General features: G+C 47.0%; 2 protein-coding genes across 16 annotated transcripts in view; both read right to left on the bottom strand.

The window, feature by feature from the left end:
* LOC127556359 (carcinoembryonic antigen-related cell adhesion molecule 5-like) overlaps positions 1–12,522 on the bottom strand; it is a 115,539-nt gene extending 103,017 nt beyond the window's left edge. Inside the window, exon 1 of the mRNA XM_051989466.1 lies at positions 12,244–12,522. Within this exon, the coding sequence (XP_051845426.1) occupies positions 12,244–12,307 (64 nt within the window). The 5' untranslated portion in view covers positions 12,308–12,522. The remainder of the gene's footprint in view (positions 1–12,243) is intronic.
* LOC127556357 (carcinoembryonic antigen-related cell adhesion molecule 5-like) overlaps positions 1–27,185 on the bottom strand; it is a 254,523-nt gene that overhangs the window by 51,964 nt on the left and 175,374 nt on the right. For 13 of the 15 annotated variants that reach the window (XM_051989457.1, XM_051989458.1, XM_051989459.1 and 10 more), the window contains exons 3-4: positions 4,942–5,214; positions 4,306–4,560 (exon numbers count right to left, since the gene is read on the bottom strand). In XM_051989457.1, coding sequence (XP_051845417.1) covers positions 4,306–4,560; positions 4,942–5,214 — 528 coding nt within the window. The remainder of the gene's footprint in view (positions 1–4,305; positions 4,561–4,941; positions 5,215–27,185) is intronic. The other 2 variants (XM_051989454.1, XM_051989456.1) reach the window with 1 other exon arrangement.

Below are 27,185 nucleotides of genomic sequence, written 5' to 3'. Positions count from 1 at the left end.
GTGGGGCAGTGCTCCCTTCCACAGACCTCCCATGGGAGAGGCAGATAAATGGCATCTGCTGGGGATTCCTAGGATATTGAGAAGCTTTGCTTGTGGCAAGAGGAGCTTGTGGTCCCATGGGGAGACTGCAGATTTTGGTCTTATGTCCTGTCCTTGATCAAATGAGACGATATTGGTAAAGAGGTTCGTGGGGGACTGGCACACCATAGGCACTCACTAAATGTTTATTCCCTTGCTCCTTCTTCAGTTCAGCTTTTGTTCCCCTGACCAGCTAGGGTCACACAGAGGTCAGCAGATTCTCTCTGTTTGTAGATGTTCTGCAGCATCCCTAAGGGCTCAGTAGCCTTGGCTGTGATGACACTCATAGGGGGCCAACTCTCTGCCACTATCTCAGCAGCAGAGAACCAGAGATGGCAGAGGGCATCTGGTCCCAAAGTCCTGCAGGAGGCCTGATCAATAGTTACCCAGCCTCTGCTTCTCTGTGACCTCATCAGTCATCAGGCCTCTTTCCCCTGGTGGACAGCTCCACATGTGAGGTCTCCTTTATACTGTGTGCCATTGGCTTCCCTGTGACTTCCCAGTCTGCTCCTAGCTCTCCCCTTGGGAACCATACAGAGCAATACTGACCTGCTTCCACAAGGGCCCTTCAGGGCTCTGAGGCTGCTTTCTGAGACGTCCCCCTCTGACCCATCCCTCCAGCCATGACTGAGTCACCACATTCCTGGGAGTGGATACTCTAGTACTTGGAACGACTGTGATTTGTAGGAGGTCTTCCCTAGTTCTTCCTTTAGCAAATGGACACCATGAAGCTCTGAGCCTGAAAAGTCCATTCCTATCTGGCCAAGTTTGGAGCTATGGGCCTCTGCTCATTTTACAAAGGCCAGTCGTTTGATGATAGACCCAGAGGCCTCCTGGAGTCTCTCCAGCCATATCTTGCATGGGAGAAGCAAGGGTCACATTCCAGACTCAATGAAAAGTTGAGGGTCAGCTTGATGAGTGGGTCCTGTCCACATTCTTATTAAATACAAGGTGCTCTAAACTGTAGAAAGCCTTTGTTCCCGGGGTGGCCTGAACTGCTTGGGGCCAGAAGGACCTGTGCTTCCCTGGCTGCAGGTCGGGTGCTGTTATTACTGCAACCCAAGTTCAAGTTAGCTTTTAGTGCACTAAACCCTGAATCTTTTCCACACTAACTGTTGTCAAGCTTCCTCTCCCAACTTTTGCTTTCAGTGACTTCCTCAGAAACTCAGATTTGGAAGAGTAGGTCATCTCATCTGACCCAATCAAGTCTTTGTTTGGAGGCCTCTGCTGAAGAGAAGCCTTCTCTCTGCCATTCTTCTTTTGGACCACTTTAATCATGAGAGAATTAGCCTAATTTTCCCCTTTCATCCAAGATTCTCAGCATTTACTTCTTTCATCTGGGGAAATCCAAGAAGACAAATCCCTTTTCTTCTTGATAGCTACACAAACCTCAGAGATATAACCATGGGATTTCCAAGTTGCTAGCACTGTGGTAGAACAAGTCTAATTCACACATGGAATAGAATCTTTAGTACATTCTACCTGGCTTATCTAGACTCTAAAGAGGAGGAAAGAAAGGATGGAGAAGAAAAGGAACAAGTATTAAGTGCCTACTGTGTTCTCGGCATTGTCCTAAGGGTTTTAAAGATACGATCTCACTCGAACCTACTAACTCTCAAGGGAACCCATTCTGTTTTTGGATAGGTCTAACTATTAGGGAGTTTCAGTGAAGCATAGAATACAGAGTTGTATAGAACCTTTGAGGTCATTGCGCCCTGTCTCCATTTGCTTCTGTGTTCTTGGTTCGGAGGCCAGAAGGGATATGTCTAATTGCCTTTCACTGGAAGATTCCAACAAAAAATGCAAGATCAACTTTACAAGTTCCCTCAGGTGACCCACAGATCATATGCACACTAGCCCTTTCTGCAACCTGCTTGTCTTTTTCTGAATGCTCTCCCGTGTATCAGAGTCCTTTGGAAACTTTTAAAATCCAGAACCAAATACAGTACTCCAAGGGCCATTGATAGTACAGAAGGACTGTTGTTTCCTTATTCTTTGAAGTGAAAATACTGTAATTGCTTCAGGGTTTTTGGTTGCCTTACCCCCCCATTGACTCAAGTATTAAAATTACAGTTCACTCATACTCCACTGGTCTTTTCAGAAGAACTGTTGCCTCACCTTTGGATTCTGGGTTTCTGTAAGGATCTCTTCTTCCATGGGAGATTGCTCTTTTTTAAGGAAACCTAACCTTGTTTTCAAAAATCAGGTAAATTGTCTGCCCCCAATTTCCCTTCTCTGAGTCAACCATCCTTACTTAGTTTTTCTGTTTTTCCTTCAGTTTAGTGCTCAGTAATTTCCCCATCAGGATCCATGCTTACCTATGCTTTGGTCTTTTTGGACCCAAATTCAGGACCTGCCTGATTCTAATAATTTTCATCTGATCCCGTTTTATTCACAGAGCCACCATCCTGAGATGCTTCTGGATCCTAATTTACGCTGCATATAGTAACTGTCCTCTTAGCTTTTTCCTTCTATCTTTTCTTTCTCAAGTTTCAAAATTATGCATTCTTTACATAGCTCCTTACATATAATCTCATTTGGCCCAAATCATTGATAAGAACATCTACTGGGATGAGATCAAGAAGAGAAAACTCAGAAGAGTTGTATGAACTGATGCAGAATTGAGTGAGTAGAAGCAAAGGATAGTTCATGCAATCATTATAATGCTGCAGAGGCAAAGTTCTTGGAAAGTCTTCAGATTTTGATCAAAGCATTGACCTACTAGCATTCCTAAAGATACTCAGTGAAATAAGACCATTACTTCTTACACAAAGATGATGAACTCAGGATACATACCAGTAGAGATTTTTTGGGTATAGTCAATCTGAGAATGAGTTTTCCTTGCTTATCCTCCATATTTGTCACAAGAATTTTCTTTTTCTTTAGCAGTGTGGGCAAGAAGGAGGAGGCAGAGAAATTGGATTTTGATTAATTGAAAAAACTAAATTAAGAAAAAGGTAATTTAGGTCACTGGCATCAAGTATACAACTCCAACACTCTTGAGTGCAGTCTGAACCAGATTATACTGTAACAAGATCCACAAAAATATAACAACACAAAAATAATATTCTACTTAAAAACCAGATTAATATGTGGACCATAGTGATCCTTATGTTCACATTTAGGCCAAAAAAAGGTCATTACCCCTTCTATGCCATATACTGCTGCACTCTGACTTTCCCAAGCTCATGTCCCAAGTCACAGTTTTATCTTTCTCTCCTGCTCTCCATTGTACCTCCTCCCCCAGTGTCTGGGACAGAAATTGTGGTTTTGAACCAAAAAACTCTATGAATTTTATGAGTTGTTAATAGGACTGAAAAGGAAAAAGAAACTCTGAAGTCACAGATAATCTTTCTAGGGTCTTACTGCCCATCAGTGTGACTAGTAATGCAAAGGTCTGCCATCTTGTACACACAATTGAGACAGAGTATCCAGGCAGAAGCCACTGTCCACAGAGATTGAGTGCAGTGCTAAGGGAGCTAACAGACAAGGGAACTGAGGCAGTGGTGAGATGCCAGAGTCAGCCAACTGATGCAGAGGTATTTCTACCTTTACCTGGACCCGAGCCCAATCTGACATCAGGCATGTACCTATGCGCTATTTCATGTCACAGAAGAACCACATGGATGCAGAGCTGAGTTTTTCTGTATCAACAGAGATAATATTAATTTTCCTCTTCACTGTCTGCATTTCCCTGTAAGAGGGGATCAGAGCCAGCCCTAATAACATTCTCATAGCTTGCATTCTAACCAAGACTAGAATCCATTATGTGACCTCAAAGCATCGAGTGAAATGGACTGAAGGCAAAACCACAGGTCCAAGGGCAGCTGTGATTCTAGAAAATGGAAGGCAAATGGGACAGAACAACAGCCTCATCATCACCACCACCAACGGCAACAGCAATAGCTCACGTCTTTTTGAACCTAAAATGTAAAAAGAACTTTTTCCACACAGAATTCTGTGATATAGGAGGTGAAAGATTGTCCAATTGTTCAGATGCAGAATCTAAGTCTCAGGAACCAAGAGGGACACCTGAGGGTGCACAGGGGATGGAAAGCAGAGTCAAGATTCTAGCTCCAGTTTCCTGAGTCTGAGCTCAGAGCCCCTTCCACCACAACACATAGTGCCTTGGTACCCAGGAGGCCAGAACGTCACTTCTCCTTGCTTTGTCCATGCTAGAGAAGGCCAACAAAAGGCACACAAAGCCGAGGGCCTGCAGCTACTCACCAGAGACTGTGATATTGATGTCTTTGCTGCTAGACAAGCCAGTGACAGAGTTAGATGCCTTACAGGTATAGATGCCAGTGTGATTCAGAGACACATTAGCGATAGAGAGCTTGGATGAGGATGCCATCTGAATTCCATTGTTAAGCCAAGTGAATTGGGCAGGTGGGTTAGACTCAGCAGAGCAATTCAACTCAATAGTTGCCCCTACAGGATAATTCAGGGTTGTGGGGAAAATCCTGGGGGTATCCGGGCCATCTGGAGCAAAGAGAATGATTTCATATTGAAATAAAGGCAGAGGGGAGGGGGTTTTCCTATTCTGTTACCCAGTCCCAGGGACCATTATATCTCCCTGATTCTTCTGAACTGGAAAATTCATAGCTCCTCATCCACTCAGCTTTGGACTTGAGGTACCTGAACTTGAAACGTCTTAAGGCCTTCTCTTGCTCCTGGCTAGGCCTACTCCATCACAGATGGAAAGGCATGTTAGGGCCAGTCTGGGCTCCCTAAAATGAAGAGCAATGGGCAGCCCAAGGATTTGATCTTTAGCACTCAAGATCAGTGACTGGATGGGCTTGACCTCTGGGAACACACCCCCAGGTTATGAACATGCACCATGCAGAAAGAGAATTTACTCACAGATAATATTCAGTGTGAATTCACTCTCATTGAAACTAACTGGGTTCCGGATTTCACACTTATAGGGTCCTTGGTCTTCTCTTGTGACATTGATTATGGTGAGTGTCCTGTTATCCGGGGACAGCACTGTCCTGTCACCAGCTGGGGAGCTTTGGTTTATGAACCATTGGTATGTGACATCTTGACCTTCAGCCTGGCACGTCAGGGAGACATTGTCCATGTTCTCCACTGGGGCCATGTTGGTGCTGCTGATGAAAGGTTTGGATAGTGGCCCTGTGCAGAAAATAGACAGAAAATGACTATTGGGTGCAATTTTGTTTGGTGTTTTCTTCCAACCAAGTATCAAGTATGGAAGTAGTCTCCCTAAGACTTCAGAAAGATCCTAGGCTCTGGAACATTGGCCAAAGAACCTGTGATTTCACTGGCATGGACCCTGCTTTCTCTGAAGTGGATCAGGTTCTTCACTCCTTAGGAGAAAGTTCATTCCTGAATGACTGTGACTGGAAAAGACATTCACTTGGAGCCCAAGCTCCCAGGGCAGAATCTTTGTGGGTTGAGACTGACTGGTTGGGGAGTAACATCGCCCGTCCATTGTCCAGGCTGTCCTTGAGGCCTTTCTAGCTTGGCAGCATCTGGAAAAATTATCCTCTGTTGGCCTGGTCTTCAAGAAGGATCACCTCCACACCTTGATGGGGATATTGGTGAAGGTCAGAGAGCACAGGCCAGAGAAAGGGTCATGGAGCCTGGTGCTCAGAGAGAGAGAGATGCTACCTTAACTCCAAAGTAAAACAAAGCAAAAGGAAGAGATTGGAAATAGATTAGTAAGCAGCAGCATGCAAAGGATAGAATCCTGGGCTGGGAGTCAGGAGGCTCCCATGTCCAGGAGTCTAATCAATCCTCACATCCCCTGTGCCTGGGACTGCAACTTGTCCCCAGGGGCAGATCAGACACAGAATTTACAGAACATTCATTTATTTCCTCCTTGGGCCTCTCCCCTTCCCATAGCAGTTTCCTGTCCTAAATCTGAGAATGTTGAAGGTCATCTTCAACATTTTCTCTAGCTTAGAGATGCTGTTATGCTAGGAGGCTGAGGCAAGGGGGATGGACTTTCCTGAGCCTTCATGGCCCAAGGAAGGCCCAGATAGGAACTTTTCCATCTCCTGGGTTCTTTGTAGTTTCAGCCTTATCACTGAGGAAGCTGTGTGTCCCAGAATAAGTTCTGGGCCAACTGCAGCAGGTTCATGGAACTCACTCTTAGGTCATCCTCCCTCAGCTCTCTAAGGATTAATTTCCCAAGAGAACTAAGTTAGAAATAGTAGAGTTTTCTGACCTTCTTTCTGCTCCATTTTGGTGGAATTTACACTCCCTCTGATGGGCCTTTTGAGAAGTTTAGAGGGAGAAAATACTTCCTTTCAGACAAAGCTTCTTCCTTGTATCCAATGAGACGAAGGGGGATTGGCCAAGCATCTGACAGGGCCGAGATCAGATAGCCACCTGAGGGGCAGTGAGGACATGCTGGGCAGTGAGCATGGACAAGCTGGGCAGTGAGAACGCTCCTGGGAAGGAAGGCACAGCTGGCTGCTTGGGAAGGTGCCTTGGCAGCCTCTAACGATCTTCTGCCTGATGTGGCAGAGTCACTAGTTTTGGACTTAGCGCTAAAACCATGTCCAAGTTATCAATTGTGTGACTCATTAGTAAGTCATTTAAGGCCTCTGTGCCTCAATCTCCTCACCTGTAATATGGGATAATAATGCTCACCTTACAGTATTTGGCGGTTAAATAAGACCATCTATATAAAAACTCCTTGTAAAGCATATGGTGCTGCACAGGGTGAGTTGTTCCATGTTTATAGAAAGGCAGGTCCTAGTTATAGGGGCTTAGACTTGAGGGGCAGAGGGGGATATCGAGGCTTGGAAGAAGTGCTTTCTGCTCAGTGCCCCGAGCAGGTCTGACAAGAGCTATGGAGGAAGGGTCATGGGGGAGAGGAGCAGGACATGGGCCACTTGGGGACAAGACACTGCTCACTACCCACAATGGGTCATGGTGGAAATAGCCCAGGTCTAGAGTCAGACAATCCTGGATTCAACTCCTTCTTCCCTATGTGATCGTAGCCACATCCCTTCCTTTTTTTAGCCTCTCAGTCTCTTCCTCTGTAAAATGGGAGGATGGCACTAAAGGATCCTCAGCTCCTTTTCCAGGGAAAAATCAGGATTCCATCACCCCTGCATGGCCGCAGGTCTCTACCTTTTTTGTGTCTCTCCAACCCACACATCACACTATGAGAAAAACAGTCAGAAGTGTGCCTGGATCTGGTCCTATCATGCCTCTCCTCAAGAATATTCAAGAACTCACTATTACCTACCGCCTCAGACCCCTGCACTCCTTGAGCCATCTGCCCCGATCCCACTCCTTCTCACCCATGTCATATTCTCTTTGATGACCATCTGCCCCTGAGACGTGCCCCTGGTGGCCTAGGATCACAGGGTAGAGGGTTACAGTGAGCTCGCAGGGACCTCAGGGTCATCAGGACTCCTGGCTCCTCCCCGTCTGTGTCTCCTGGGGGCCTTGGGCAGTCAGCCTGAGGAAGCCTGTGGGCCCTTCTCAGGGTCATGGTTTTACATCCGTGAAATGAAACACTCAGGGTTGGAAAGAAAATCACGTTAGTGAAAACTGAGATGTAATTTTTTCCCATCCATGTTTATGGAGCTTCTGAAATCTCAGAACCCCTGATCCAGGTCAGGGCCCTCATCGGTACAGAACAAACTGAGCTTCTGTATTGTCACTTGTCTTTGATCTAACAGACAGTAAGTAGCAGAGCTGGCTTTGAACCCAAGCCCCCGGACTCTAAGGCCAACCCTCTCTCCCTCTTTGGCAGATGCTCCGAGCTCAGACCTTCCCTGACCAGCCCATTGCCCAGAAGTGGGTCTGGAGGGCAGGTCCCGCTGTCCCGATCCCAGTGTTCGTCCCCTCTCCCACACTGCCTTTGCCTGGCAATGGTGACGTGGAATCCAAGCGATATTCATGGAAGAAAGTACAGCCAGAGTCCCCGTAACTCACACCGAACTCTCCTGCCCCTCCTTCCCCTTCCATCCCCTGCTGCTCCCATCGGCCAAAGCACCAGCACTGACCAGGCCAAGCGAGCTCCATGGGAGAGGAGCGGAGGGACGGTGGCCTGAGATGCCCTGGGACGGTCACTCCTCATGGACTCTGCCTGTCCTGCTGCCTCAGAAGAATGAATTCTGGGGATGAGATGCCCAGCCACAGGAAGGGATCAGAAGGGATGGCCAATGGGAAGGGAGAAGCCAGAATAAGAGCCACCTCCTCATGGCTAAGAAGCCAGTCAGAGCCTCCAGCAGCAAGGAAGGAAGGGAATCCCACCAGCCCAGAGACCTCGTGCTCCTTGAGAAAGACAACACAGCAGCCCAGAAGCCGAACCCAGCAGCCAGAGCCAGAAGCCAGTGCCCGACATGACCCCTTCTGATCTCAGGGAATCCCTGCAGAAAGCTGGGGTGGGGGGGAGCAGGGCCTCCTGAGTGTTCTGAGTCCCTGGAGGGCCCAGGTTGGCGCAGCCTCCTCCTGTCTGCATCGTCCCCCACCCTTGTTTAGAGCCTTCATATTGTAGCAAACCTGACTTCAAGCACAAAATGATAAAGGAAAAGCCATAAGTGATCGGGGATTTCCTAGTTTAGCTTTTCTTCCTTTCTTTGTGACCTCATTCCCTCCCTTCATGCATTCACCCTGGAGAACCCTGCAGAGACCCTCTTCCTGCCTGGCTCAGCTCTCCTTCTACCTCCCCCAAGAAGCCTGTCCTCCTGTCTCCTGCCCCCGGTGACAGCCCCCTCCCCAAATGATCTTAGAGTCCTTTATCCTGCCCTGGGCTACCTCGCTGCCCAATTCCTTTGCCCACTTGGTGGGAATAGGAGCAGCTAATGGAGCCTCCAGTTCCCATTCCTTGTGACCCTCAGAACAGCCCAATCCTTTGCTTCCTCCAGGCCTGAGAAGACTCTACAGGGAAACTGAGGCAGACTTGGCCCCCACAAGTTCCTTGTCTCAGCCCATCACCGGGCCCTCTTGTTGCCCTCTTTCTGCCCAGGCTCTTTAGTGTTCAGTGGGCTGAGTTTCTTTCCTGGATCCCAACTATCCAAGAGTCCTGTGCTGAGGAGGGTAGCCAAGCCCCAAGCTAGGGAGGCCCTCCTCCTGCTCCCCCTCCCCCCCATGGAGCCCCTCTCTTCCTTCCAGATGCCCCTTTAGCAGGGCCTGCCCCAGGAACCTTTTCTGATGCCCTCCTGTGTTAGTGCCCTCCCTCCCCAGTGACCTTGTCTTTAACTAGTGGTCCCGCCCAGGAGCCAAGAGTTCTAGGTGCTAGTTCTGCCTGGTCCCATCCAGCTGCTTAATGCTGGGCCAGCTGCCTCATCCCTCAGCCCCTGCTTGGTGCCCAACAGGCCTCAGGAAGGCCAGGATTGGAGGACCAGGAGCCGGCCCACTTTGGAGGTTGTTGCTCCCCCAGGAATTGCCTCCACCCGGCAAATCCTCATCTGGAACTGCTTCCTGGGCTTCTCGGGTCCTTTCTACCTTCCTGTTTATGTGTTTCCTCAACAGAACTCGGGCTCCTCGAGGGAAGTGATTTTCTTATTTATTTTTTGCCTGCCATGCCCCATGCCCAGGACAGTTGCTTTGGATGCAGTAGGTGCCTAAGCAATGCTTGAGAATCACCAGATGGAGGACTCCTAGCTCCTTTCTCCACAGTATTCTCTGCTCCCCACTTCAGGGACAGAAAGACAGCCAGCAATGACTGTCAGGGGCCCCCCGATCCTGACTCCTGCCTCTCACCTGTAGCCACTGAAGGCATCCTACCACAAACAGACTTCTGGGTCAACTCGCAGCCCTGCCCACCACAGAAGCAAGTGCCAAGGAGCCTGGGCTGACCCTCCTCCCTGTCAAGCTTCCCTGTCAAGTGGGCAGCTAGTCCCTACTGGAAGATGGGCCGTCCTGGAGAAGTCCCTCCCTCCTGAGGTGACCCTGCAGGTAGGAGGCTGTGAGGGAATGCAGTAGACAGAATGCTGGATGTGGGGTCAGGAAGCCCTGAAATCGAATCCTGCCTCAGCCACTGACCAGTTCTGGCCACATCACTCACTCTCTGTTTCTTTTTCCTCACTTACAAACACAGCACCTCTATTCCAGGGTCCTTGTGAGAATCAGGTGAAATATGATGCCCAGAACCCTCGAACACCTTCTGGCTCCACAGAATGACAGCCCTTGTTTGCCTATTTCCCAGCAGGAAAGCTCTCCTTGTTGGGAACGTGGTCCTTCCTTGCAGCCCCAAGTCCTCTTGGTCCCCTCCTGGGCACTGAATTGATTTTCTCCTCTACCAGCTGGGGCTTAGGAGAGTTGGAACCCTCTGTCCCAGGCTGACCCATCCCAGAAGTCTGGAGCCCCTTATCTTGCCTGTTTCTCTAGAAATGGAGGTGACACAGTTCCTTCCCCTGGGGGCTCCCTCCCAGCTCTGGAAACCTCAGAAGAACAGAGTGCCTCCTGGGCACTAAGGCCATTGTGCATCTGGCTCTTGGCTGTGGGTAATCTGGACGTGGGCTCTCCTGACCCATCAGTCCCCAGACCCAGCAATGCTCCTCCTAGACGCAGCAATGCTCTCCCCACCCCCAGCAGATTTTTAACTGTCTTAGGGAAGGTGAACTTCAGGAACATGTTGCCTGGTTCAGGCACAATTGGAAGGGGCCAGACACCCCTCAAGCCCTCAGGCCCCTTCTTAGTTTCATGTGATCTGGGAAAGCTGGGAGGAAGCAGGAAATTATCCCCCAATAATAACAGTTTAGAGCCTCAGAAGTTAGTGACCTCTGACCTCTGCAGCGCTCCCAGTGACCCATGATCACACGGATCTGACCTGGAGGGGCTCTCGCCTCTTTGGTCCTCATTGGGGGGGGTGGGAGGAGGGTCATGCTCTGCATTCTCCCTACTCCCTTAGGGGAGCTTCTCACCCCAGACTGAGAGAGGGAATAGGAGGGAGACATGGCCTAGAGGAAGGGCAGCACTTACCATACACTGTTAAATGGCCTTGTGCAACTATTAGGTCTCCTTGAGAATTAACAATGCCTACAAGGTAGTCATCAGTGTCACTGAGGGTGAGGTGAGGGATGAGCAGGGAGCCGTTGGGGAGCATTTTCTCCCAGATGTCTGCAGGGTTCTGCTCTCCATTTGCAACCGTGTAGCGAGCGATCCTGTTGGTTTCTGCTACTGTTTTTCTGTACCAAGTATAGAAGAGAGCCCGGCCTGAGAAGCCCTGGATGTCCAAGGTGACATTGTGGTTCACTTCCCCAAAGGGAGGGTTTGGAACAACAGTGGCCTGAGCAGACGTTGGCTGGATCCAGCAGCTGAGGATGGAGACTGAGAGGGGAGGAAGCAGGCAGAGGTCAGCAGGGTCCCTCTGCCCTCCTGAGAGACCAAGGCCACTGAGCTGTCCCTGACATAAGGGTGGGGGCTGCTCCGCCTGCCTCGGGGGCTGCTGGGAGCTCAGTGGGGGTGTTTGCAGGGATTCCTGGGCCTGCACATCCTGTGAAGGCCCCAGCCTCTGCAGAGCATTGGAGCCTTTGGGACATAACACTTTTTCGGCTCCCTCCCCGGGCTTGTTTCAGAACAGCTCTGCCAGTGTGTCGGGCAAGGCAATGGAGGCAGAAATGAAGCAACAAAGTGTTGTGGCTGAGGACAAAAACCAGACTTTAGAGATTCCTGAACCCAGTGCTCTCCATTTACAAACAAAGAAACTGAGGTCCGGGTAAGGTGAGATATCTGACTGATATGAAATAGGAAAAAGCAAAGGCAACACTTGAACCCAGATCTCCCTGCTCCAAACCCACGAAAGGCCTTTTCACAAACCCTGGGTGCATTTAAGGCTGATACTTTGGCTCCCAAACATCACTGTGAAGAAGGTGGTGTTCCAGGTAAACCCAAGCTAAGAGTCTAGGAGACCTGACTATGGTCACACAGCCAGTACACATCAGAGCAGGATCCACACCCAGCTCTCCTCTGACTGGAAAGCTTCCCTTCCCCACTGCTCAGTTCCAGCATTGGACATTGCCCTGAGTGTCAGGATGTGAATGGATAGCCTTCAGCTGCCATTACCTCCCCTGCCCCTGGTCAGAAAAAACTCCTTGTTCAAGCCTTCTTAGACTGTGTCTAGGACAGAGCCCTGGGACTGTCCCCTTCCCCCTGGTCCCCGTCTCCATCTGGGTCAGAGTTCTACCAGCTGCCTCTGCCCTGCCCTGAGCACCTGCAGAGCTGGAGTCTCACCTGTGATCAGGAGCCCCCTCCAGGGGCTGAGCATCCTGCACTGAGGCTTGGAAGGGCTCTCCATGGGGCTGGGCTGTGGCTGTGTCACCCACTGTCTCCTTCCCAGGAATCTCTCTGCTTTCCTGAGCTGTGTCTTCCTTGTACAGGTTCAAGGGCAGACCCTGGAGGTGTCCCTGCTGCTGTCCAGGCTAAGGCTGTCCCTGGGGGCTCCTCTTTCTCTGGAAGACTGAGGTCTCTCTCTCTCTTCAGAGCTGGAGCTCTTCTATCTGCCTGGATCACAAGGCCCACAGGGCAGGGACTTAGCCTCTGACTTTCTCCTCCTTCTTCCCTCCTCCTCCTCTTTCTTCCCCTCCCAGCTGCAGTGGTTTCCTGCCTCTCCCGGGGAGCCCCTCCCCTGCACAGATCCCTCCCACTGTCCACAGAGAAGTGCTTCTATCCCCCAGGGGAACATGGCTCACTCAGTACTATTTACCAATAGAACTGATACCTGACCCCCAGCTACTTCATTTCCCCCCTGGAGTAGACTCCAAAATGAGCACAGAAAACGGAGGCAGAGGCAGTGAATGTGCTTGGGGCCTTTAGACCCAGCCTTTTCCCTACCCTTCCCCTGTCAGGCCAGGCCACAGTGCTCTGGCCCTTCCTCAGGGGGTTTACTGTGGCTTTTGGGAGGATCCAACAGGGCTGGGAGTGGGAAGGGGATGATGCAGACTAGAGCTTCTTCCCCCTGATGGGAACAGATCAGGGCCATCTTGTCTCTGCACTCCTCCTGGAGTCCCCCAATCCTTACCCCCTTTCAGCTGAGAGAGAGCTGGGTCTGGACCCAATTAGAAGGGAGTTTAAAACCTAGCCTTAGACACTTTGTAGCTTTATAACCTTAGACAAATTCAATATCTGCCTCTGTTTCCTCAACTGTGTAATGGGAAGGATAATATTAGCAGGTATTACCCAGGCTTGCTGAGAGGATCAAATGAGACAATATCTGGAAATCATTTAGCTCAGTGAAGGGGGAGCACTAGCCAGCCTTTGGGAGGAGGGAGGGGTGAGGGCACAAGGACTTGAGCCAAGATGGATCCAGATAGGGCTGAATGGGAAGGATGGAAAGGGGGACAGGTCTAAGAACTCAAAGGGCCTTTGATTAGGTTGGTCAATAACACTTTTTAAGCACCTACTAAGTTCCAGGCTGTGTGCTAAGTACGGGGGATACAAGAAAGGTAGAAGTCCCTGTCTCCTAATGGAGAAGACAATATGGAGAGACCTCTACAAATAAGATCAACTGAGCACAATTTGGAGAACAGCTGAGGGAAGGCCCCAGCATTAAGGAGGGAGGGACAGAGGAGACTTGATGGAAGCTGCCGGTGAAGAGTAGGAGCTTCAGACCCACTTGGGGGTCTTCCTCCAATCTTAAGAATAAATCTTGTCTGAGCTCTCTCCTGGGGCATGGAGGGCAGAATCTCTACCATCCCCCTTTTTGGGGCTTGTAGTCTAAGAAGGGAAGAAATCATTTAAAAAAACCCCATTTTTCTAAAGACAATAAAGACAATCTTGTGAGTCTGCAAGATCAGCCCAGATTTCCGAGCGTGGAAGAGGAGCGGGCGAGTGACTAGCTCCTGCTCACACAGGAAAGGAAGGGGGACCAGCTCGGAAGTTTCAGTACATTAAGCCAAGGGCTGTGGATCTGTGAGTTCTGGGGGACAGGAAGAAGATATGTGGGTCAAGATGTTGAGGTCTAGCTTTGGGGTACCTAAATGAAATTAGGGTTAAGGTCTAGTGGCAGGTTTGGGGTACAGATTTGGCGCAAGGGGGTCTAGTAGTAGCGGCGCAAGTTCCCAATAAAAGCATTTATTGGCCCAGAGAGCTAGATTGATAAAAGAGGTTTATTATTGGATAAGTAAAGTTAAAGTATAGGCGAAGGTAGAGATAAGGAGGGCACTGGACAGAGGGTCCAGTGGACAGAGGGTCCTCACATGGTAGCCATGTTTGGAATCTCTGCCAAGAGGGGTTCCCAGCGTGGCCTTTTTATAATAGGAGACTTAGCTCGAGGGGCTTTCGGGTGTAGCCCCAAAGTTGGCTCATATCCGGGTGCGGCTGGGAACAGGTCAGATCTTCTATTGGAATTCAAAGGGACCAGGATTTGTGAGTTAAAGGGCAATTTACATTATTAACTAGGAGAGGGTGGGAATCTAGAAAGGAAGCTTTCCTGCATCATTCCCCCCTCAAGCAGTTGGAACTTAAATTCATTTAAGGAAAAAGAAATAGGGCAAAGTCTCTTACTGAGACAGAATTGAAGATTTTCTCCTTCCAGGATTTTCCAAGTTCAGGGGTCCCCTCTTCATCCCCCCTCAAGCAGTCACCTCCAAAGGCATGTGGGAAAAGGGGCGCCGGATCTCCTCGTAACTGCTTCGAGCTGGCAAGGGTTGTAGAGATTTGGGGTTCATACCAGGAGGTGAGGCATGAGGTGTGGGGTTTGGGGATGACAGTTGTGCATCTAAGGGGTGTGTGTCCCGGTCAGTCATTCGCAGTCAGTTGTCCCATGTTCTCCAGGCTGAAGGGCGGTTGAGAGTCCAAAGGTTGAAGCCCAGATCTCGGGAGCAGGTTAAAACCGGAGTGTCATCCAGGATGGAGATGACGACAGGAGATGCATCAGGTCCCTTCTGTGGGCTACCTGTAAAATGCTGATGGCCCATCTAGCAAGGAGAAGTAGGAGAAAATGCTGGGAGCAAAAAATTATTTGTCTATAGTAAAAAGTGTTAAGTAGCCTTGAATTTAGCCCTTTCACTCTTAATTTCCAGGAAAGCCAATTTCTCCTGGTGTTGGTTCAGGGTGTGGACTAAGAAGTCAGGGGAAACTGGAGGACTATATATGTAAATAAGATAAGAATGCAATTTAAGCTCTTAGAAATCTTTTAACTGTGCTACCTTTCTTTAAAAAGAGTTGGTCAATAAGCAAAGATCCTAAGCCTTCCCCCCACTTTCCCCACTCTTATATGGGGGAGGGGTGGAAGGGGTCAGAGGGAGTGCAAAGTATCTCAGCACTGCCAACCCAGCTTACGGGCCCCTGAGGTGTTGGGACTGTCCTGGGATAAAAAGGGAAACAGAGCCAGACCCCAATTCCCTACCGGGGAGCAGGACGCCGGGGGCCAATTCAGCCCCTGTGGTGTGACGCAGTTTCTCAGTTGTTCCTCCTGCTGGAACTCAGGACAGAGACTACGGTCTCCTCGGACAGTTTCCAGGGCACCTACAGGCCTAAGTCTGGGAGAGATTTGTATTAAACGGCACTTCCGCTCCAAATGTTTTTTCAGGAGGCAGAAGTTGTCCTGAGAAAAGAGCTCAGTGTCTCAGGTTAGAGTTAAAGGGAAACCAACAGCTGTTAGCAACACAGTGTAAGAAACATTGAGGTTTTGGACTCGGAAAAAGTTGAGGTGGTGGGTTGGTCCTAGGTTTCACTAGGCTGAGTCTTTCAGCTTTTAAAGACACAATCGTGCTGGGTGTGTTTTGGCTTGCTGCTTTTGCCTGAGGGCATAAGTGTTAATCAGTCCCAGGATTAGAAAGAAAAAAAACTTTAAGGATGGACTGTGTCCAGAGAGATTGGGGATTCAGCTAATCTATTCAGATCTGAGTTCAGGTGTTGAGAATGAGGCATTTTTCTCAAGCCCAGTGTTTGTCTCTGCATTAAGAGACAGCTTAAAATCTCCATAGGGATGGGGTGTGGACAGGTAAAAAACTTTTATTCTTCCAAATCTTTGCAGCCTCCCTCGTATCTCTTAAGAGATAGAGCCGACAAAAGAAGGCCTTTTGTCAATCCACAGCAATTCTTAAAGAATTGTGCCAGAGCTTAGAGCTCCCAAGGAGGACCCAAGCCCTACCCGAGGGCTTTGGGTGTCCACTGCAAGATAAGGAAGGAAAAAAAATCTTTTACCTTGTCCAGAATTAAAGCTAATTCATGGCAAAACCCGAAAACTTTCGCATTCTATAACGTAATCTTCCTAGACGTCTCTAGAAGGTGTCACAAAGGGCCCTCCCAGAGGACCGTTTGCCAAAAAAAAAACAGGATTTCGACCTCACAGCGTCCTATGAGCGACAAATCCCCCCAAGACTGCCAAGAGTCTCCCAGCGAGCTCAAATTAGCCCGGGCATTTGAGCCGCCCCCGTTATAGAAGCATGACATGGTGGGTTTGCCTCAGTGGAAACTCCTAAGAGGGCCACCAACATTGAGGGCAAGGTAGCAAAGGAGAGATGTGGTAGGAGTGGGTGTGTTCTCCTTTCAACAGCTCCTCTCTTAACACTAGACAGTATGCATATTCTATAGCCCTGGGCTCCTTGAGCAGCAAGTCAGGGGCCTAGCCCTGCCTTCCATCAACATACAGTGGCAAAGGCTCTAGGCCAAAGCCTAATCAGGGCCATGAGATTCCCAGCTTTCTCAAAAGACAAGGTGGGAGTGGCCCCAAGTACTTGAGCGAAGTAAACCTTTAGACAAAGAAACTCTAGCCCCAGGAAGTAAAAAGCTTAGCAGCAACCATAGTGTGGCCACAAATTAAAATAGCTACTTAAGGCAGTTTTACTTCTGGTCTATGCAGTCACACCTGAACTCAAAACTCCCAGCAAATATTAGCTGCAGTCCCAAAGAATTTTATCTTCTACATCAGTTATCATTAATCAAGGAATTCAGATGAATCTAGTTCTCAGGAATCACAGTAAAGGGTTTACAGCTTATACAGCTATCTTTCTTATCTAAGTAGACAGTTTTAAATTTAAGATTACACAGATCTTGAAGTTCACAAGTAACTGAACCAAACTTCATATAACTTATAATTGCCCAACAGAGATGACAAAAATTTTAAGGCATAACTCAGTTACAAATTGCCCAATACCTCTAGAAAACACACCATCTAAGTAGGAAGGTAAACTATCCCATCTTAGTCCCTCAGCATCTCAAAGAATGGGGGAGGGAAAACAGGGAACAAATCTAGAGAACATAGAAAAGCACAAGGGAAAGACAGACTTCTTTCCTAAAGGTATTCACCGAATTCTTGAATGGCTTCAGTTTCTCCCATTAACTCATTTCTTGCTGCAGTCAAGGAATGAGGGGAGAAAAGAAAAAGCCATCTTCCAAAGAATGTAATTTGCCTTGATCTGAAATTTTATTCCCCAGCCATCATTCCAAAGGTCTTTCTTGAAGCTGCAACCTGGCCAGGGTTGGAGCCTAGGAAAAAAACCCTTTGTTGGCAGGGACATAGAACGCCAATCCAGAAAAGAATAGAACTGAGTGTGCTAAGAGCAAAAGGTCTTAGGACTAAGAAAATTAGGAGCAAAAGAGTTCCCATCTGTAGGGTTAGGTAGGAAAGTGTGAGACAGACAGACCTAGCCTGGTTTACCTAGGTTATCTCTCCACAAGCAGCTAAGAAATGGTTTTAAGTAGTGCCCTGAGGCTAAGAAAAAAACCGAGAGCAGTTTAAAATCCCATCTTTGTAGACAGCCTTGTGAGCATGCGAAAGCGTAATTCTGAGGCTTCTACAGTTAACGCAGGATGACCAAATCAGGGAAACTGAGTCCCGTTTAAAATGTATGGGACGAGCACACTTCCTGAGGGCTGGAAGCTGCGGCTTTAAGAGCCAGGTAAACGTCTGGAAGGGGCACGGCTCACTTGTCCAAATTGCTAGCAAAGTTCTGTTTTAAAAGTTGGTGACAACCTTTCTGGAGATTTGAGAAGATTAAGATTGAGTCCCTAATCTCCCCACTGTACAGTAACCCCGAGAAGGGGACAGGATAGGAGCATTTAAACGGCAGGTTACCAAGCCACATGGGAGAGGTCCTAACCAGGCCTCGAGTTCTACACTCCCCACTCCATGGAAGAAGGGAGAGGAAAGGCCAGAGCGAGGGTGGGTTAGAGACTCCATTGCACTTAACAGTGGCGTGGGAGAAGGGCTCAAACACAGCTCCTCTTATTCTCCAGCTATCTCCCCAGAACAGAGCAAAGAGAGCGTTGGCCTGGGACCCCTGGGAGGGGTGGGGTCCCCAGAACGGCCACATGACCACTCTTTGGTCTGGGATGGTGTTAAAGAGACACTTCCTCTCGTGTCTCAGCAGTTCCTGCTGGAGAGCAGGACTACCTGGTGACAGGAAAAAAAAAGATTAGAAATGCATTGAGATGCAAAGGAAGGGCCTTTCTCTCTCCAAAGGATTTGGTCAGTGGGAGTTTCCTCAAGCAAAGCATCTGCTCCAGGAAAGACTTTAGAGGCAAGGGAGTGTCTAGATAAAAATAGAAGCCTTTTCACCTGAAATGGAAGTAGGGTGAGATGGAACACAGATATTCTCCCCACTACCTTTAGAGATAGAATGAGACCAAAGAAAGAATGCAGATTCTTCCCGGAAGAATACTGCCTGAACAGCTCAAAACCCAGATTGGTTCTGAGTGCCCCGAAAAGGTTGGGGTCCAGTTTGATCGCCAAATTATCTAGCTTCCGGTGTTCCCGGTCAGGGAACCAAATGTTGAGGTCTAGCTTTGGGGTACCTAAATGAAATTAGGGTTAAGGTCTAGTGGCAGGTTTGGGGTACAGATTTGGCGCAAGGGGGTCTAGTAGTAGCGGCGCGAGTTCCCAATAAAAGCATTTATTGGCCCAGAGAGCTAGATTGATAAAAGAGGTTTATTATTGGATAAGTAAAGTTAAAGTATAGGCGAAGGTAGAGATAAGGAGGGCACTGGACAGAGGGTCCAGTGGACAGAGGGTCCTCACATGGTAGCCATGTTTGGAATCTCTGCCAAGAGGGGTTCCCAGCGTGGCCTTTTTATAATAGGAGACTTAGCTCGAGGGGCTTTCGGGTGTAGCCCCAAAGTTGGCTCATATCCGGGTGGGGCTGGGAACAGGTCAGATCTTCTATTGGAATTCAAAGGGACCAGGATTTGTGAGTTAAAGGGCAATTTACATTATTAACTAGGAGAGGGTGGGAATCTAGAAAGGAAGCTTTCCCGCATCAAAGAGGCCAGATGTAATGGCATCTTCTGCCCCCACAAAGATAATGTGAAATCACAAGATCATTGCATCTGAAGGAGTCAGAAAAAGACCCAAAGTGGCAGTGATCTGCCTGGGATTGCAGAGGGAGGAAGCAAATGCAAGACTTCTGCCCCCAAATCCAGCCTTGGGCCTTCCTGGGCTTCTGAGCAGACCAGGGCATTCTTGACATGTCCAGCTCTGGGGAAAGCCCAGTCCCTGCTTCACCGTTATGAGGCTTCTAAGGGTGTCCTGCTTGGTCAGAACCTTTGGTCTCAGGCCTCTAGAGCTCTGGGTGGCAGGTCATTGAGGGAAACATAAGGTTGAAGCCCACTTTTTTTTCTTTTCCATCTTCCCTGTGATGTTAATCCTGTATCTCTTTGTGTTTCTTGAGCACTCCAGGGAGCTCAGGTCTATTACCCAAGGGCTTTGTCCATTGCTCTAGGAAGGCTCAGGTGCCCTTAGATCTATTGTGGATCAGCTGACCTTCAAGACTTCTGGGAGAGGATTGGGGCTGGTCTGAGGGACCTCCTTCCTTCCCCTTCTACTGGCGAGCTGGTTCATAGAGTAACAGATCAGAGCTTTTGTGTTCTGCTATTGCCACCTGGAGGGCATAAGGAGAACTATAGGATCCCCAGGGGCCCATCTTCCTAGGTTATGATTTGCTCCTGAGTGCTGGATGGGCACTTTCCTAGTTTAGGTTGTCATTACTGATACTTATCCTGGAAGAGATTCTGAGAAACTACCTTCAGTTTGACACCTCAATAAATAGAGGCAATTGGACTGATTTAATTCAATTGTGCTATTATCCAAGGAGAGAGTAGATTTCCAGTCACCACCGGGAGTCTGCAGACAGGAGGAACATCTAAGTTTAAGGCCATTGCTTGAGGTCTCCTCTCAATGAATCTCTGGGATTTCCTGGAACTGACTCTTGTGTTCTTTATTGCCTGGAGGAAGTCAGGGCTATCACTACTAATGACAGTTCTCAACTATCTGTCAGCCAACAAGAAAGCTCTCCAACTGGGAAGCTGATGGCTAAATTGAAGGGTCTTGGAAGCAAAGTTACAAGTTCCTTGAGCTGCTTTTTATAGTACTAATGAGATGCTGGGTATCAAGATGAACATTAGCAGAGAAAGTCTGAAGCACTAAAAGGATTATAATACTCCCTGAGGTATGCAAGGAAGGTCACTGAAGGGACTATTGCAGTTTGTGTGGCAAGTAACTTTCAGTACAGTCTCACCCCAGGTGGAGGTCTTTAGAAACTTCATTTTTACTATATCCAATCAGAAAGACAAGTTATGATGTCAAAGGCCCAAGATTATATTTCCCCTATTATATACATATATTTCCCCTAATATATATATATGTGTGTATATATATATATATATATATATATAATATATATTTCTATCTCTTAGCTGTGTAATAAAATCTTTGCCCCTTGATTTATAGGTCTATGCTTACAAATTCTTTTGGGATGACTTGTGATAGGGGCCCATTTTGCCAATATATTTTTGGAATCTCACCCTGTCATGTGGTCATTCATCATTCTAATGACCTGACACAGGAAGAGTCTGACTGCACCTCATAATCTTAACAGTGTCTCCTAAAACCTGATAGCCTGGAGCCCCAGAGGAGCTGCCCTCCTAGGAAAGGTTTCCTATTGGGTTGGATGGCAAAGAGGCTATTAGGCAACAATTCAAATGTAAATTGGGGTCCTGAGAACAATGCTTGAGATGGAGGAAGTGCTTAATAAATTCTCACTGTTTTGGGATGGGCTCAGCCATAACAATCTAATCTTTTTTTTTCAAAATTTCATGAATCCATAACTTCCTTAATGTGGAAAATCTCTCCACTGATAGAGATTTCCAATCCTCTCTCTATTCCTTATCAGACAGTCTAAGTATTGCTATGACTAGGATATCCTATTATACTTGTGCTAAGCACCTCTGATTTAGCTCCCTTGTCCTCACACAACACTGTCCCTCCAATCATGATCAGAGCCTTTCCAGTCTGTTAGATCCTTCTGAGCTCAGCTTTGCTGCCTGCAGTCCCTGGACCAACTCTATGGTTTCATGGAGGATCTCAGGCTACATGTGGGGACATCACAGGTGGAGAGAGGTTGTGGATGGCTCCCATTCTGACCATATCCTAGTGGAGTTCTATGTCCAGTCATGGGCTCCACATCTTAAAAGAAAGACTGAGATCTTACCTAGAGAAGGAGATCAGAATGGGAAGGGATGTGAAATTGTGTCATGAAAGTGAATTGTTGAAATAACTGAGGGAAGCTTTCCATGGAACATGCTTATGATCTGTTTTCTCTCTTCATTAGAATTGTTTATGATCAGAGTTCTTTTTGCTTTTTTACTCATTTTTAAAGGATTTAAAGGATTTTTAAGTGGACCGCCTCTTTAAGGTAAGGGGGCTAGAGCCTCTTTAATTTGCCCTGGGGCTGTTCTGCTGACTGATTTCCCAGTGCTGGGAAATCAAGGCCAGGTCCTATGTTCTTCTGGGGTTCAATGGCTTGCAATTTGCCTTTTGTTTTTGCTTTTGGATGTTTTACAGCAAATCAGTTAAACCACTCACTTGCAACCAGGGCAGAGTAGCCTAAGAGCTGCACAATAAATTTCCTGGTGATGATTTCAGAAAGGCCTGGAGAGACTTACATGAATTGATGCTGAGTGAAAGGAGATCATTATATACTTTAACAACAATATTATATGATGATCAATTCTGATGGATGTGGCCCTTTTCAACAATTGATGAATCAAATCAGTTTCAATAGAGCAGTAATGAACTGAACCAGTTACACCCCATGAAAGAACTCTGGGAGATGACTATGAGCCATTACATAGAATTCCCAATCCCTAAATTTTTTTCTGCCTGCATTTTGGATTTCCTTCACAGGCTAATAGTACACTATTTCAAAGTCTGATTCTTTCTGTACAGCAAATTAACTGTTAAGACATGTATACTTATATTGTATTTAATTTATACTTTAACATATTTAACGTGTATTGGTCAACCTGCCATCAGGGGGAGGGAATAGGGGGAAAGAGGGGAAAAGTGGAACAAAAGGTTTAGCAATTGTCATTGCAGTAAAATTACCCATGCATATAACTTGTAAATAAAAAGCTATTAAAAAATAAAATAAATTTCCTGGTGTATGGACACTGCAACCCCCAACCAAGCTCCTTGCCCCAGGGTCCCTATCCTGTAGTCTGAGCTTGGCAGCCTGTTACCCTTCCCAATTGAAGTTCTTCCAAAGTATCTACTTCTGGAAATGTTTTGTATTCCAAATATTTGTGAGTTCTGTCACTCCAAAACCAGTTTAGAGCCTTGATCTGCTGTTGGTTTGAGAGAAAGTCAGAAAAGATCAGATAGAGATGTGTCCACTCTCTGCCATCTTGGCTCATATTCAGCTCTGTTGACTCATCAATGCAAGAAGGTGACCCAGAGTTCTAAAGGCTGTGCTACTAGGGTGGTCATTCTCGTCATTCTGAGTAAGTATAGAGAGGCTCCTCCTTAGCTGATTGACCTTTCAGGGATGAGTTCTTTGGCCCTGGCAGCCCAAGGTCAAAAGAAAAATGACTGTCATTTAGTGCTTAAGAAGAGTTTGCATTTGAGCAGTGATTTAAAAGCAAAGAGATTGAAGTGGGAGGGACTACAGAGACCAGCTACTCCAGCCCTTTCTGTTTAGAAGAGTAAATTGTGGCATAGGGATATTTCCTCAGGGTTACACAGGGCTTAAGTATCAAATGAGAATGTGAGCAGAGTAATAGAAAAGGGAGGGGAGTGTGGAGAGTCACCATTGCTAGGCCCTGCACAAACAGCCACTTAAGTCTTAGTCCTCCAAATATTAGGTGCTTTGATAGCACCTAATCTGTGAAAATGTTAATAAATAGTGTTTAAGATGAATCAAGTGGACAACTATTTTCAGAATAGAATTGTGTGAGGTTTCCTGATCAAAGAAAAGGCAAGGGAGTTGTTCCTCATTAGAATAGCTAATAGATTCTCCCTGAAGAAAGACTTGCATAGAGTCACACAGCTAGGAAGTATTAAATGTTTTGAGACTGGATTTGAACTCAGATCTTCCTGACTTCAGGGTTGTTGCTTTATCCACTGCACCACCTCACTGCCCTCTCTCTCTCTATATATATAAATTCATATTTAGGCCAAGAAAAGGTCATCCCACTTCTATAATATATACTACTACAGTCTGACTTTCCCAAGCTCATGTCCCCAGCCCACTGTTTTACCTCTCTCTCCTGCTCTCTGGTGCACCTACTTCAGAGTGAGGGACAGAAATTGTGATTTTGTAACAGCAAAACTCCATGAATTTTGTGAGTTGTTAATGGGAGTGAGAGAGAAAAAGAAACACTGAAGTTAGAGATGATCTCTCTAGGGTCCTACTGCCTATGAAAGTGACTGATAATGCATAGATCTGCCATCTTGTATACATGATTGAGACACAGTATCCACCCAGAAGCCACTGTCCACAGAGATTGGGTGCAGTGCTCAGGGAGCTAACAGACAAGGGAACTTGGGCAGCGGTGACATGCCACAGTCAGCCACCTGATGCAGAGGCGATTCTACCTTTACCTGGACCAGAGCTCACATGATTGAGACACAGTATCCACCCAGAAGCCACTGTCCACAGAGATTGGGTGCAGTGCTCAGGGAGCTAACAGACAAGGGAACTTGGGCAGCGGTGACATGCCACAGTCAGCCACCTGATGCAGAGGCGATTCTACCTTTACCTGGACCAGAGCTCAGTTTCACATCAGGCATGCACCTGTGAGCTATTTCATGTCACAGAAGAATCACATGGATGCGGAGCTGAGTTTTTCTATATCAACAGAGATAATATTAATTTTCCTCTAGACTTTCTGCCTTTTTCTGCAAAAGGGGATCAGAGTCAGCCCTAATAACATTCTGATAGCTTACATTCTAACCAAGGCTAGAATCTATTATGTGACTTGATAGCATTGAGTGAGATGGACTGATGGCAAGACTGCAGATCCAGGGGCAGTCAATAAAACAGTGGCCCTAGAAGTTGGAAGGAAAAGGGGACAGAAGGAACAATAGCATTATCATCCACCACCCCCTCCCCAACAACTCACATCTTTTTGTAGCTAAAATGAAAAAAGAACTTTCTCCACATAATTCTGTGATATGGGCAGTAAATAATCACCCAATTGCTTTTAAATCAATGATTAATTAAAATTAAAAAAATTAAATCTTAAAATCAAGAGCAATGGGCAGCCCAAGGATTAGATCTTTAGCACTCAAGGTCAGTGACTGGATGGGGGTGACCTTTGGGAACATACCCCCAGGTTATGAACATGCACCATGCAGAAAGAGAATTTACTCACAGGTAATATTCAGCGTGAATTAACTCTCACTGAAACTAAGTGGGTTCCAGATTTCATATTCATACGGTCCATGGATTTCCCTTCCCTAGTTCTGTCCTGTCCTGTCCTCCCCTCGGCTCCAGCAGAGCCAGTGTTTCACCTGTACATCAGGAGCTCCATCCAGGGGCTGCCCACTTTGTGCAAAGGTTCCAAGGGGCTCTCCTTGGGGTTGCACTGCAGATTGTGTCACTCCCTGTCTCCTTCCCAAGAATCTCTCTGCTCACCTGCTTTTGCTGTGTCTTCCTTGTACAGGCTCAAATGCAGATCCTGGAGGTGTCCCTGCTGGTGTCCAGACTAAGGCTGTCCCTGAATGTAGCCCAGAGCTGGGTCACTTGGTCACTCAGTGTTACCTACAATCCAATAGAGCTGATAAGTAACCCCTACCTCCTTTATATCCCAAGTAAGCATAGAGAATGGAGGGCAGAGGCACCTGAATGAGCTTGGATCCTTATTTGGGGCCTTTAGGACCCAAACTGTCTCTCCTCTGCTCCCCTATCAGGCCAGGCCACAGGGCCCATACTTTTCTTCAGGTGTTTTACTGTGGCTTCTGGGAGGCTCCAACAGGGCACCAGTGTGCAAAGGCCTGCCTCTTTTTGCACAATCCGTTTCTACAAAAATCAAGCTTGAAAACGAGTCCTCCTTCAGCTGCCTTGGGGAAATTGGCTCCACAAAAGGGCCTTTCCTAGAGAGGGCTGGCTGATCTAGTTCTGAGCACTGATCATGGGCATTGAGGGTCTGGGCTAGTGTCCTGCCTTTTTCAAATAACTTTATGGCTTCAGACTCATTGTTTCATCCCTCTGGGACACAGTTCCCTCATCAGTAAAATGTGCACATTCTACTAAAATGACCTCTCAGATCACCTGTTAAGACCCTTAGTTACTCCCCCTTGCCCTTGGAATAATACTAATGGCCAATATTTACAGAGGATTCTAATGTTTGCAAGCTCCTCAGCCCCTTCTGAATGCTCTCTCTCATCTTGCAGCTGGTCACCTTTCTAGTGGTGTTTTATATTATTTTTTTCCAAGCACTTCCACAAGTCAAACTGCTTCCTCACCCCTAATCTAGTCCCCCTTTCCTAGAATTCCCTGTCCCTCTTTCCTGCTTTTGTATGGATCTCCTCAATGTCTCCTCAATGTTGTATGGACTTCTTCAGCAGCTTTTTTGCCTTCCAGAATCCCCGGCTCACTTCAGGACCCAGCTCTGGTGTAATGTCCTCTGAAAGGCCTTTCCTGCTATGCTCAGGCATTAGCACTCTCTCTCAGGAATAGGAACCCCTGTCCTTGTAGCTCTTCATTAGAGTTTAAGGTTCCCGATTTCATGAAAGGAGAAAGAATGGAACTAAGTTCTCTTACCCACATTGGTTGAGATGACCAAGGCTCATGATTAAGACACTTTCTCAGGCATAGGAAGTGAAATCAATCTAGGCCCCATCCTCATTAAATGTCCACCATTCAGGTTTGATTTTCACTTGTTAATGAAATTTTCTTTCAAGAATTTTTATTTAAAGCTTTCATGCCCTCTTATATCTTTTGTCTTGGTTATTGAAAGAAACCATTATCGAATTATTGATTATTCTCTTGCCTAATTAATAAACCATGAGTAACTAATGAATAATAATGAATAAATCCCAACTTGTGTTCTAGTTGTTTTTTCTTTCTTTCTTGGAGTTGTGCAAAGTCAGTTCCTGGGACAGAATTTAGTCTTAGTGACCCCAGTGTTTTAACCTTGATTTACCTTTTGGGTTTGATGCTCAGCCAGCCTGCAGGAGAGGGCTGTTCACTCAAGACTAATTCAATCTCCTGAAGACTAATCCTATCTCCCAAAGATGCTATAATAGTGGAAAAGCTGAGGTGACACTGAGGTGACACTAGCCTCTTTCTTCATGTGTACTACTTGGGGTAGTTTTACTCTCACATGGAAATTGCTTTATTCTTGACCATAAAAGCAAATTACAGTTTGAATTCTGCTGACCCCCATGCTGCCTTGATTTGCTAAGTAAACTCCTTTTTTCTGATGTTGCTTTAATTGATTAGAGAGAGACCTGAACCAAGATTTCTTTTAACAATCATGGCAACCATGAAAATTGTCAGTCTCTGGCATGGCTATCTCTGGGTGAGTTCACCATCTTAACTCCAGAACTGGCACCCAGACCTTTGTTGGAAAACAGATTGGAGAGGACTCTCTAAGCTTCTAGACGTAAAGTGTCTAGAGAATTATAGATATAGCTGAAAGTTCTTGAAACTGTGTTTGATATTCTACAGCTGCTCCCAAGTCTTGGTGTTTGTTGATGATGAGGTATCTGTACTTTACTCCCCAGTCAGACCACTATCCTGGCAGAGAATCTTCCTAAGTTGTCTTAGCCTGGATGACTACTTTACTTTGACTTTTGATTTTTTCTGTATCCTGAAAATTTATTTTGAGGTGGGGTTGTTTTAAGTTATTTGGAGGGAGATTTCAGAGAGTCAGATAATTTTCTACCTCACTCTACCATCTTTCCATAATCTTTTGTGTTGGATAAGAACTTTCTCTTCTTTCATTCTCAA

Source organism: Antechinus flavipes, chromosome 3 (genome assembly GCF_016432865.1).
Source record: "Antechinus flavipes isolate AdamAnt ecotype Samford, QLD, Australia chromosome 3, AdamAnt_v2, whole genome shotgun sequence".
Classification (NCBI taxonomy): domain Eukaryota; kingdom Metazoa; phylum Chordata; class Mammalia; order Dasyuromorphia; family Dasyuridae; genus Antechinus; species Antechinus flavipes.
The sequence above is the reverse complement of the archived record's forward strand: the minus strand, read 5'-3'. Positions and strand labels throughout refer to the sequence as shown.